This window comes from Diceros bicornis, chromosome 3 (genome assembly GCF_020826845.1).
Source record: "Diceros bicornis minor isolate mBicDic1 chromosome 3, mDicBic1.mat.cur, whole genome shotgun sequence".
In the NCBI taxonomy this organism is placed as follows: domain Eukaryota; kingdom Metazoa; phylum Chordata; class Mammalia; order Perissodactyla; family Rhinocerotidae; genus Diceros; species Diceros bicornis.
In genome coordinates this window covers 72,199,170-72,211,885 of record NC_080742.1, presented here as the reverse complement: position 1 = coordinate 72,211,885, position 12,716 = coordinate 72,199,170, and the positions used below count along the sequence as shown (strand labels likewise).

The 12,716-nt window shown below is 37.7% G+C and overlaps 1 protein-coding gene across 2 annotated transcripts in view; it reads left to right on the top strand.

The window, feature by feature from the left end:
• The window catches only part of AASS (aminoadipate-semialdehyde synthase), a 53,408-nt gene that overhangs the window by 27,264 nt on the left and 13,428 nt on the right, over positions 1 to 12,716 (top strand). For both annotated transcript variants that reach the window (XM_058529036.1, XM_058529034.1), the window contains exons 12-18: positions 2,417 to 2,476; positions 2,661 to 2,728; positions 5,521 to 5,639; positions 5,820 to 5,946; positions 9,105 to 9,215; positions 9,308 to 9,416; positions 10,187 to 10,327. In XM_058529036.1, the coding sequence (XP_058385019.1) occupies positions 2,417 to 2,476; positions 2,661 to 2,728; positions 5,521 to 5,639; positions 5,820 to 5,946; positions 9,105 to 9,215; positions 9,308 to 9,416; positions 10,187 to 10,327 (735 nt within the window). The remainder of the gene's footprint in view (positions 1 to 2,416; positions 2,477 to 2,660; positions 2,729 to 5,520; positions 5,640 to 5,819; positions 5,947 to 9,104; positions 9,216 to 9,307; positions 9,417 to 10,186; positions 10,328 to 12,716) is intronic.

The window sequence follows — 12,716 nt, the reverse complement described above, 5'->3', positions numbered from 1 at the left end:
ATACCATATGCTTCAGGACCCTTGTGCTTAAAGTGTTGTAACAGTTGAATTCTAGCAAGCTCTGTTAGCTAAATGCAGTGATTGAGCAGCTTTTCGTTTCTTTTATGTTTGCCTTTCTTTAGGTGGACTCATGACAATTATTCAGTTTTATTAGGAAAAAGAAAGATTTTCTTTTTTAAGAAGATTTTCAAATTAAATGGAACCATTTAATTTTAAGTAATCATATCAAGTATCCACTAATATATTTATTGAATATTTACCATTTTATAATGTAGCAGGCGTGTGGTGAGATGCCAAGTGCAGTTCCTGCTTTCAAGGTGTGCTGGGGGGCAGATTTTGGTAAAGGTTCCACAGAGGAGGCAATTCTTCAGCTGCTTCTTGGAGGAAAGAGAGTTCTAGGTAGAGGAATAGCATGCAAGGCATCTACATGGGGTAGCACAGAGGCATGTGAAAGCATGATGCAGGTAAGCAGTTCTAAGCTGTTAACAGGACTAAAGTGTTGGGTATGAGGCAAAAAGATGTGTCAAGGTTGGAGAGGCAGAACCAGACTGTAGAGCCCTTGTAGGCCACATAGGGAGCTAGAGACTTCTCAAAAAGGCAACGGAAAGCTACTGAATTATGTTAAATAGGCACGGGAGAAATAATCAGATTTGTGTTTTAGATTGGAGATAAATGGAAGGAAGGGAGGTAGGAGGTAGTTCCCATGGTTCTGGTAAGGCCTAAATAGAGCTGTAGAATTAGAGATAAAGAGCTGAGAGAGTGAGAAGACACACGAGTTCAGTGGTTTAACTGTATGCTGAGGGAAATTTGAACCTCGTTTTATTATCTACCTGTGGCTCCTGGCCTGTAGACGGGTGGGAGGTGGAGGAGTTTGATTGAGGCACTCCAAAGGTGCCTGGGAGAAAGAAGCAATGGGAGGTGTGTCAGTTCCATGAGCTTCCCAGAGAATGTCCTGTCTTATAGGTATACTTACCTTTTTTTTTTTTGTGAGGAAGATCGGCCCTGAGCTAACATCTGCCAATCCTCCTCTTTTTGCTGAGGAAGACTGGCCCTGGGCTACATCCGTGCCCATCTTCCTCCATTTTATATGGGACGCCACCACAGCATGGCCTGACAAACGGTGCATTGGTGCGCGCCCGGGATCCGAACCGGCGAACCCCAGGCCGCTGCAGCGGAGCGCACGCACTTAACCGCTTGCGCCACCAGGCCGGCCCCACCTTTTTTTATTTTTAAATGCCCCGTCCCAGGAATAGATAGTCTAGATGTCTTGTGTTTTAGATACACAAAAGTAGTTTTATATTTATTTAATACAGTAAATAAATACTCTCCTGCCAGAGTCTGCTAGGTACATTTTGCTCTTTCATAGTTGGGTGAGTGCCCTGGGCCTTAACCTATGATTAGGGAGGAATGATTGTCTCATTGGCCGTAACGCCTTGACCAACAGAAGCAACCATACTGACTCATGTGACCTTTATCCCTTGGCAGTCTATTCAAGAGTTGGATACCTTGGAAGAAAACAGGAGGACTAGAAGGATACTGGGATGTTAATATGGGAGTTGTGGCTTTTGTGGTTGGCCACCTGACTTATTCTTGAGAGATAGCGGGAAGAATGTGGATGACTTTTTGAGGTCTACTTGGTCAAGTCATATTCCCTGCCGCTTTTGAAATGCTAATGTGCCTATATAGAGAACTTATATTGACCTGAGGGAGACTCCCAATTGCAGGGTTGGTGGCCCTGCTGTTTGGAAGACCCATTGTCTACTTCTAATAGAACAACCTGAACCTTTGCAATGGGATAGACAACCTCAGAGGGAGGAATATGTCTATAAAGCTTGTGGTGATATTTGCCAGCATGCTCAATATGACACATCTCACTGATGGGCAAGGATAAGCTTTTTTGTGTTTCCAACAAGCCAAGATGATTGTAATCACATTTTAGTTTTAAAATTGGAAATCGTTGGGGGTGGCCTGGTGGCATAGTGGTTAAGTTTGTGCGCTCTGCTTCAGCGCCCTGGGGTTTGCAGGTTCAGATCTCGTGTGCGGACCTATGCACCACTCATCAAGCCATGCTGTGGCGGCATTCCACATACAAAATAGAGGAAGAAGGCCACAGATGTTAGCTCAGGGCTGATCTTCTTCAGCAAAAAGAGGAAGATTGGCAATGGATGTTAGCTCAGGGCCAATCTTCCTCACCAAAAAAAAAAAAAATTGGAAATTGTGCTGAAATAGCATGTTCTTGGGGGCAAAATTCATTGCTTGTAGAAGACTTCTATTACCAATTATTTCTATTCAGTGATCTTCAGACAACTGTTTTCTAAATTATTTTTTCCCTTTGACTATTTCGATATAGATACAAACATGAAGAAGCCTTCTTTGCAATGTCATTTATTTCTTACCAGTCTTATTTTCCTTTCAGATATTATCAGATGCGACACAGCCTCTTGAAAGTCAGAATTTTTCTCCTGTGGTGAGAGATGTAAGTTATGAAAAGAATTTCTTTCCATGAGTGTATTTTTTCCACCACCATCCTCTCTCTCCTCTCTCTCTTCCCCTTTTTCTCTCTCTCCATCTCTCTCACTCTGTCTCTATCAGTCACGAGCCTATGTTTGTGGGACTAAAATGTGGATACTAAAGAGATGTCTTATGTCATATACATTTAGGCAGTGATTACATCCAATGGTACATTGCCTGATAAGTATAAATATATCCAGAAACTCCGAGAGAGCAGGTAAGCATTGTTCAAATCCTCTTGTTTTATGCATTTATTTTTATCTTGGATCTCATGAGTATTTTTTAATGCTTCTGTGTGAGTTCATGATACTAGGTTTATACAATATGTAAATTTTGGAAATGTCTGTAAGTGTAGGAGATCCAAACTAAGTGACTGGCTGAAACCAATGTGACGATTCTTCCCTGAATGGTATTGTAGCATCATTTTGGCTTAATAATGTCCTATGTAGACTTGTGTATAACAAGCAAAAGTCCAAAAGGGATGTCCTCTGGAGAGCCCCTTGTTCTTCCTCTAGCATTTTGCATATTGTCACGCCTCAGTGATTTTCTCAAAGGAAAATGAGCCCATGAACGCTTTCTTTGGTGCTTTCAGTCTGCTTTTTATTGGACTCTGTTTGGTTTAGTGTAGTGTTTAGGAAAGTGGGCTCTTGGTTAGAAATTAAGGAAAGTAGTGAAGAAAGAAAAGGGTGAGAGGTCAGTTTTCTCTGGGGATTCTTACTAGGAGGAAGGTGCCAAAAAGTAGTGTGGCCAATCTACCCAAGAGAGCAGTTCTCGTAGAAAGGAACTTAGCTAAGGCCTTGGTTGCCTCCATTGATTTTACTACTCAAAGTTTGAAAACATGGACATTTATTTGGAATGTTCTGGTCCCTTTCAGCTGATTGCCCTTGATCTGTGTTTATGTCTCCTCCACTGATCTATTCACATTTAACAAAATAACTCAGGCACTGAATTCTCAGGAGAAGCCAGAGCGGGAAAATTAAAAACAATCCCACAAACTGCCGTATCTTCTTTCTCAGTTGTTCTACCTACAAGAAGTGGATAAGAGATCTGGCCAGATATACTTAGACTGTTATGCTTTTTCCGTATGTGTTAGTTTGCTTATAGTTACTTTTTATGTGTCAATGAAATATTCTGGCATAAGATACCAAGAGTGTATAGTTTGTTTTTTTAAAAAGCAGCTAGCTCGGTAACCTCATCGGAGAGTTACTTGTAGGGGAAACTTCGTGGGTGTTTATTTTTCATAGCTCTCTGTATTTTTTGATTCTCACCATCTGATGATCCTTTGTATAACTAATCCTAATGACGTGTCTAATGTGACCAGTCACGATGATATCTCACCCTTACACACTGTGTTTCACGTAGCAGCAGGTCTACTTGGCTCCCATTGCTAGGACTTTCTGCCCTCCTTCCCGGGCGGAATCTTGTGCCAAGACACTGAGAGTGAAGACGGCATTTTGAAAGGAAATTTAATTTATCTTGAACCCTGCCTTATTCTTATGTTCTCTCCATCACTTAGCACAGTTATGACTGACCTGGAGTGTGGGGTTTGGGGTTGCTGATGAGATGGATAGTATGAGAATCTAGGAGCAAGTTTTGAAAAATGTATTTTGAACATTTTATATTTGGACATCAAAATAATATTTTTTAATTACACATACTGTAGAAAGTGTTGTTAGAAAGGATATACAATAACTAAATAATAGCGGTTCTTTCTGGGAGGTGAAATGAGATGGGAGTGGTAGTTAAAGGAGACCTCACCTCCTCAGTAATGTGAGTGTGTTGGGGGTAAAGGGGAGCAGGGACATTTTATATTTTGTTTATTTATTTATTATCAAAACTTTTTTTAGTGAGGTATAATTGACATATAATGTTATGTTAGTTTCAGGTGTACAAGATAATGATGTCCTATTTGTATATATTGTAAAATGGTCACCACAATAAGCCTAGTAAACATCTGTCACCATACACAGTTACAATTTTTTTTTCTTGTGATGAGAACTTTTATTCACTCTCTTAGAAACTTGCAAATATGCAATACAGTATTATTATTAGCTGTACTTTACATCCCCATGACTTATTTATTTTATAAGTAGAAGTTTGTACCATTTTGCCTACACTCCAACCCCCCTATATTTATTTTTATTCGCTTATAGTTAATGAAAAGGTTAAAGTTTGAGAGACATCCTGGCCTAAAAGATTCCAAGACAGAGCCTGCTGCATAAGTTCCTGGCACCAGAACATTTCCATGGTTTTCCCTTGATATCTAGGAATTTGACTCAAAAGACTTTTAATGAGTATCTTCCATATTTAAGATAAAATGTTCTGAGCATTAACGAGTTTATAAAGATGGATGAGACCTAGTCCTTGTCTTGGAAGTCATAGTTTGTAGGAAAGGCAAAGAATTATCTGTCAGGAAGACACAAATTCCAACAGAATAAACTGTTTGAGAATTAAAATCCTGCCTAATAACTTGTCTTAGGTTTCTACCTTTAACCCATGCCATTTGTGATTTCAAAATCATAGTTTTAACTATTGTCAAGTGATCCTAAAGATAAATGACACAACAGTGTTTGATATGGATAATAATAATATCCTCCTCAGATTGTTGTCTTGGATTGTTGTGAGGAGTGACTAAAGTATTTGACGTAAAGCCCCTAGCATGATTTTGAATCACGTCCCCTGGAAGGATAAAGTGTGAGACCAAGTTACTCGATCGTGGGTAAGCCAGGCAGTGGCGCGGCATCTGCACCTCGCTGGTGGTATTGGGAATTCATGAAAGTCTGTGGACATATACCTCAGCGACGTCAGGGTCTGTTGTTCATCATACAAAATCTAAAATAATTATTGAAAAATATTAGTATAGGACACTCCTGTTGAGGTTCTTATTGTAAGAAATGTGGGAAAAATTATTGTCTCATAGTCTAAGTTTTAGTTTGATTTGGGGACAAGATTTTATTATTTAAAATATTTTTGTTAAATTTTTCTCCCCTCTCCACTTTTTATTTATAGGGAACGTGCTAAGTCACTCTCAGGCACCAAGAAAAAGGTCTTGGTTCTTGGAACTGGTTACATATCTGAGCCTGTATTGGAGTACCTGTCAAGAGATGACAATATAGAAATAACAGTAGGTAAGCAAACGCTAATTTTTAAAGAAGAAGAAGAGGAAAAACTGATTTTAAACCACATTTACTCTGTGAATTTTAGATGACTATTTTGTTTTCAAACTTCGAAAAATAATTTTTGGAGATATTAAAATGAATTTTAGTGGAAGGAAATCTAAAAATCGGACTTTTTTATTCTTGAAATAGGCTCTGACATGAAGAGTCAAATGGAAGAATTAGGCAAGAAATATAAAATTAATCCTGTTTGCATGGACATTGGTAAACAAGAAGAGAAGTTGGGCTTCTTGGTGGCAACACAGGATCTTGTCATCAGGTTAGTATCTAGCAAGAAATGATTGCCATATACTTTCTTGTTGTTGTTATTTCTCTTTCCTTATGTCCTCTTTCTCCTCTTCTCTTCTCTTTTCTTCTCTTCTCTCTTTAAGTAAACTTTTTAATTGAAGAGTGCATCCAGAAAAGTGCATAAATCGTAAGTGTATAGCTCAATGAATTTTCACAAAGTGAACACACCGTGTAACTATCATCCACGTCCAGAAACAGAATGTAATAGTACCCCAGAAGCCCTCCTTGTGCCCCTTTCCATTTCTAGCCCCACCCCCAAGAGCAGACACTATCCTGGCTTCTAACAAATAGATTAGTTTTTGCTTGCTTTCAACTGTGTACATCTGGAATTATTCCATATGTATGTCCTCATTTGTGGCTGTCTTCCTTCATTCAGCATTGTGATTATGAGAGCCGTTTGTGTTGTCTGTAATTGCAGTTTATTCATTCTCATTGATGTGTAATATTCCATTGTATGAGTCTATCATTATTATCCATTTGACTGTTGGTGGATGTTTAGGCTGTTTCTGGAATTTGGCTGTTATAAATCATGCTGCTATGAACATTTTAGTATTTGTCTTTTGGTTGCTGTATGTACACATTTCTGTTGAGTATCTACCTAGAATTAAAATTGCTGGGTCATGAGGTATTCATGTTTCATACATTTTGGTGGCTATTTTATCCTTTGCACTTATACAACTTAAATGAAAATGAGTAGATTCTCTAGCTTTATGACCATTTTAAGTCTTATCATAGGAACAGATCTTGAAATATAGTGTTTATTACTATCTAATAAATATGCAGATCTAATTTCTAGATGGAGAGCTACATGAGGTTCACTCTATAATTAAACTTGGTTTTGAAATACCAAAATGATAAGAATAGTCATTTATTCTTAGAATATAATTTTTCCAAGATAGAAGGAAGAAGGTTACCTGCTCATTCATAGTTGGATCATTTTCATAGTTAGATCAGATTCAAATGATATTTTTGGAGGAAGTTCTGTGATATCCTACTTTAAAAAGAAAAAACAGGTGTGGAAAATAGATAAAATGAAAGATAATTCTAAGTGAGAACGTTTATGTTATCTCTTGATATATTTAAATATAGGCTCACTTTGGGCTCTTAAAATGTTATTCAATTTGTACAAATTTAGTATACATTAATTTTTTGTTCATCAAAAATTTACTAATGACCAATAGATCTTGTCTGTCAGTGATATGATTATGAAAATAAGTCCTGATTAAAAATTGAACGTTCTAGCCTTCTGAATAAAACAAAGAGAATCTGTTCTGCCACATATAGCTACCTAAATATAACATTGTTTTTTGATTAAAAAAAGGGAAAATGACATTATACAACACCTTTGGAACTAAATTTGAAGCACAATATGACAACATAATGGACAAAGACAATAATCTATTTGTATGTTCAAATTTTAAAATTTAGCAAACTGATGGCCTTCAATAAGGTTTAGCATTAGCAAAATCTGTTTTATATTTAATTTTTCTCAGTTGGATGAATTTTGTTGCCGAATAGTAGAAATGCTGTTAAACGTTGTTATCCTGTAGTGTTTCTTAAATAATTTTTTATTTTTTAAGTTGGAGAAAGAATGTTTTGATGTAAGCACAGTGATAGGGACTACCAAAATAAAATGAGTAAAAGATATGTTTCACAAAAAATTTTATAATATGTCATTTAATATGTTTTTATTTTTCAATTTTAGTTTTTAATGATTTAATGCAAAGTAGTTACTTTGGTAAGTTACTTTGAAAATTCCATTTGTATTTTGTGTATGTTTTCACAGGTGGTGTTTCCAATTATTTGGACTAATTGGGTTGGAGTCAACTTAAATAATTTAAGAGTTATGTCCTCTGAGTAGTTACTGTATCACATACACAGTGAATTGTGAACTCTAACCCCTTTGTCTAAAGAAGGCACCATCAATCAAAGTCCTACCCTTCTAGTTCTCAGCATATTATTAGGTTAGTGCAGATAATGCTAAAGTTTAAAAATATTATTAGATCTTGAGAAAACTTTTATCAGGCAAGTTTTCGATGTGGAGAATGTGACAAAAAATCCTCACTTACCCTTTAAGATGATGTCATTGCACATTTTCTATTAGTATTTTTCCAACAAAGAGTTTTGACTGTATTTTGTTTTTAAAAGCCTTTAAAGGGCTACCATATTTAGTAGCAGTTCTTTTTTATTAAAAAAGCCAAAAAACAGAAATCATGAGCTTTCCTATTGATACTAGAAAAAATGTGTACACAATATTATGCCACATGATAATAATGATAAGTAGCAGTAGTCTATTCTATTGACCTGAAGAGGATTAAGTGCCTGAGAGGCGGTTTTATTGTTTTGTTTTATGTGAAATAGAGAAAATGTGAAGTATGCAGGATGAATTTGACAAGTACGGTGATATAGTATGATAATGTTTATAAGTTTGTATTTATATTTTCATTGGTACTCTATAGATTGCTTTACCAAATAGGCAGTACACTTGTAGAAGTTAAATATTGTTATGCAATTGACAGGAAGTTTTATGATTTCTTGGATAGGATATAAATATGCTCATTTATATCAGCATTTATAGAAATTCATTTTTTGTGATTATGTAGTCCTAGCACCAAATTAAAACACCAAGCCAGATTTTTAGAAAACCCAATCAAAGTTGAATTTTGAATACAGCTTAAATTTTTGCTCACCGTATAGACTTTTAGCCATTTTGATAGCCTTTACACCAATCAATACCATTAAAGCCTGTCTCCTCCCCTGGCCCTTCCTAAACTCTACTCTCTAATGTAATACATGAACCACCTTGACTTAGTTTAACCCCCTCCTGACAGCCATTTGGGAGATATAGAGGTAAAAAGAATAATAACTTTATCTTTGGTTCCCATATATGATTTATGAAGGAAATTGAGGGAGAAAAATAGAAAAGTTAGGTGAAGGTCATATTGTGGAGAGTTTTAAGTGTGATAACTGGATGAATTTATCCTATAGTCCCCAAAAACTCATTGGTCGTCTCTGAGAGAATATAATCAGACTGATGCCTTAGAACGGAGCTTTCGTGTAATTCAAGGTACGTTGGAAAGTAGGGTTGGAAAAGAAAGTCTCTGATTAGTTTCTCCCTCTGTTTTTAAGCTTGTTGCCTTATGTCTTGCATCCTGTTGTGGCCAAGGCATGTATCACAAACAAAGTTAACATGATCACTGCAAGCTACATAACACCAGCGCTAAAAGAGTTAGAAAAGAGGTAAGTTTCAGTCATTTTCAACAAAGTAGCACCGTGGCATTATTTTTATTTTATATCCAGCTTTTCCTTTCTCCTCTTTCCACCTGTTGTAGTGTGGAAGATGCTGGCATCACAGTCATTGGCGAATTGGGATTGGACCCCGGTCTTGATCATATGTTGGCAATGGAAACAATAGATAAGGCCAAAGAAGCGGGAGCCACGGTGAGCCCAATTTATGTCCAAAGGTCTATTTAGGAAAATATTAAAAAGGTCTAGATTTTTGTGTACAGAAATAATCTTTCTGTAATTTTGATTAAAGAAGCTGCTATATTCTAACTCATACTTTGGCCAGAAATTTCACGTAAAATTTTGTAACTGTGGAAATATTTGCATGGTAAAACAATATCCAAGTCTTAGCAATAAACTTTTAGAGAAATAGATGCTACCATAACATTTTGGTTTAATAAAAGATTTTAGACTGCCTTGGAGATAAGGTTTGACTTTTAAAAGTGGGAAAAATTCTTTGGAATATCATTAATCTGTTAGCAATGAAGTATCTTTTACATATGAGAAGGAAATATTGGATATGAAAATGTGATGAATCAAATTAAATGTTTTAGGTTATATATGTGTAATATGTATAATCAAATATAGACTAAAATAATTATAATTATATATTAATTAATTAGCACTAATTAATTATAATTATATATTGTAGTATATAATCCAATGGATTTTTAACTGAATAAAATGTTAGTCACAATCTCTAGAGGGTTTTTTAAAAATGCGTATGTATCAAATGTAACTGTGACTTAATCAAGGGCGTATTTGGCATTAAGGATGTATTTTTGAAAGCCTTAGTAAATTTAAGAAAAGAAAAACTGTAGCAAGTTTACTTCATTTGTGTCATTGTACTTGATTAATAACTTGGATACATTATTTTCCCTAACTTATTGTTAATTCTCCCTAATTTACTGATTCTTTAATTTCAGATTGAATCTTATGTTTCCTATTGTGGTGGGCTTCCAGCCCCTGAACATTCAGGCAATCCTTTGAGATATAAATTCAGCTGGAGTCCAGTGGGAGTTTTGATGAACATAATGCAGCCTGCCACCTATCTGCTCAATGGAAAGGTGAAGGAACATCATCAAAGCTTTAGAGACGCAAACCTGCAACACCTGCCTAAGAATGTCCAAACTCTCTCTCCCGATACCAAGGCCCTTTCACAATGGCTGTGCTGCTTGTCCTCCATTCTCTCCTCCTGCAGTGTTTCCCAGTGTATATTTTCTGTTCCATTTACTGTGGTCTCCTCACCGCTCCCAGCAAAGCCTGTACTCATTCTTTCCTCTTTGCCTTCTTGGCAAGTTGTTTCTGCAATTTGCAAACTCACTTCTCATCTTCTCTGCGTGTGTAAATACTGGTCATCTTGCAGTTTATTTCAGCATGACAAGCATTTACTGAGTCCCTACTATGTGCTGGACTTGGGACAAGACACCGAAGGTTGTCACACTGAATGAAGTTCCTGACCTCAGGTCACAGCTAGAATGGGGGTGGCTCTTAGACTAGACAGTTTAGTGGGTCAGGGAAAGAAACTGAAATTTCTTTCCCAGCTGCTGTGTACCAGAATGGAAGAGCTCTCGGAGCTTAGTATTATTTTCATCATTTTACAATAAGAAAACTGTGGTTCAAAGAGAATGTTCAAGATCATTCCGCTGGGATTCAAGCCCTGGTCTAACTAACTCCAGAGCCTTTTCTGTTCCCTTTGACCAGATCACCTCATGGCAGGAAAGACAGACGCTGGAATAAATAGCTACAATCCAGTGGGAGAATTTCAGAAGGCTGTTAAAGTGCCACACAATACAGATGAGAGGGCAATTGACTTGATGGGGGAGAGGAAAATTAGCAGAGAAGAGAAGATGTGCTCGTCCTTGAAGGATAGGAAGGTGCCAGCCCGGCAAGAATGTTGCCACTCATGACTGTGCTAAACAGTGACTTCATTTGATTCTTACAACCCTATCGAGTTTATAAGGGAGAAAACAGGCATAGAAAGCTTGGCTAACTCAGCCACAGTTAGAGATCCCAAGTGGCATGGCCAGTATCCAAATCACATCCATCTGCCTTCATAGTTTATCCTCTTAGCTAAGGAAAGACTCATGTTTGGGAACAAATGTGACTAGACTGAGGGCTCCTCTTTAAATTTTGTGCCCTAGGCACCTCCCTTACCTCACCCTAGTCCCAGCCCTGCAGGGAGCAATGATGAGTTATGTGATCAGTTATATGACTTGAAAAGATTATTCTAGGGGTCAGCCCTGTGGCGTAGTGGTTAAGTTTGGCATGCTCCGCTTTGGTGGCCCAGGTTCGCAGGTTCGGATCCCGGGTGTGGACTTACACCACTCCTCAGCCATGCTGTGGTGGAGACCCACGTACAAAATAGAGGAAGACTGGCACAGATATTAGCTCAGGGCTGATCTTCCTCAAGCAAAAAAAGAGGAAGATTGGCAACAGGTATTAGCTCAGGGTGAATCTTCCTCAGGAAAAAAAAGATTATTCTGGAGGCAGTATTATACATTCTTAGTGTATCTGTGGATTGAAATGTATTTCCTGTATAAACAAAGGAGTAAAGTGACAGCCTTGGTGGCACATTGGGATCACCAGGGCTGTTAAAAAAATAGCGATGCCTTGGCCTCTTCCCTAGAGATTCTGGCTCACCTGGGTTTTGGGATCTTTAGAAATTCCCCAAGTGAGTCTAATGCGTAGCTGAATTTAAGAAGAACCGATTTAGTGACCAGAGGATCACAGCTATACTTAAAACTCTACTAAACAAGCGGACACATAAATTTGATGCTGGAAAGATAGATTCACATGTTTCAGGATATGAAACAGGACCCCTGAGTTCTGGTCCAAGTGCCGGCATCCCTCACAGTGTCACCAAAGGCCAGGCAATTGTAAAGGTCCACTGAGCATCAGTCTCCTTATGTGTAGTGTGGGCACTGATGTTCCATCCAGTTCTCCAATTCTATGAATCATGAAGGTTGGGCAGGAAACTCAGTCTGATTTTCTATCAGGCACACATCTTTTTATATGCCACAGCCTATCTCCTGTTGCATTCCAACAGCTCCTTCCACCTTCTGCCGTCGTGGAAAAGAGACTGGCCTATGTTTGGTATCAACTAACATGCAGGAAAAATTCTTGCTTCACTTGAGCAAAATGCTTATTTTCAGGAGGCCATATAAATGATAAAGATGATAACCATGAAAAGGTCAGCATAGTGCAATCTGTGTAACAGAAAGATCAAGGGATTTGATGTCCGTGGGCTTGGCTTTGTGTTCTAGCTCTGCCATTCTGACTGGGTGGCACTAGAACAATCGTTTAATCTCTCTGAGCTTTGGGCTCCTTGTCTGAAGATAAGCGTGATAATACCACCTGGCAAGGTGCTTGCAGTAGGGCTCAATGAGGTCACATAGATTACAATTGTGGGGCGTGTCCTAAGTCCCTAGCAAATACTAGCTGCATAAAGAAATC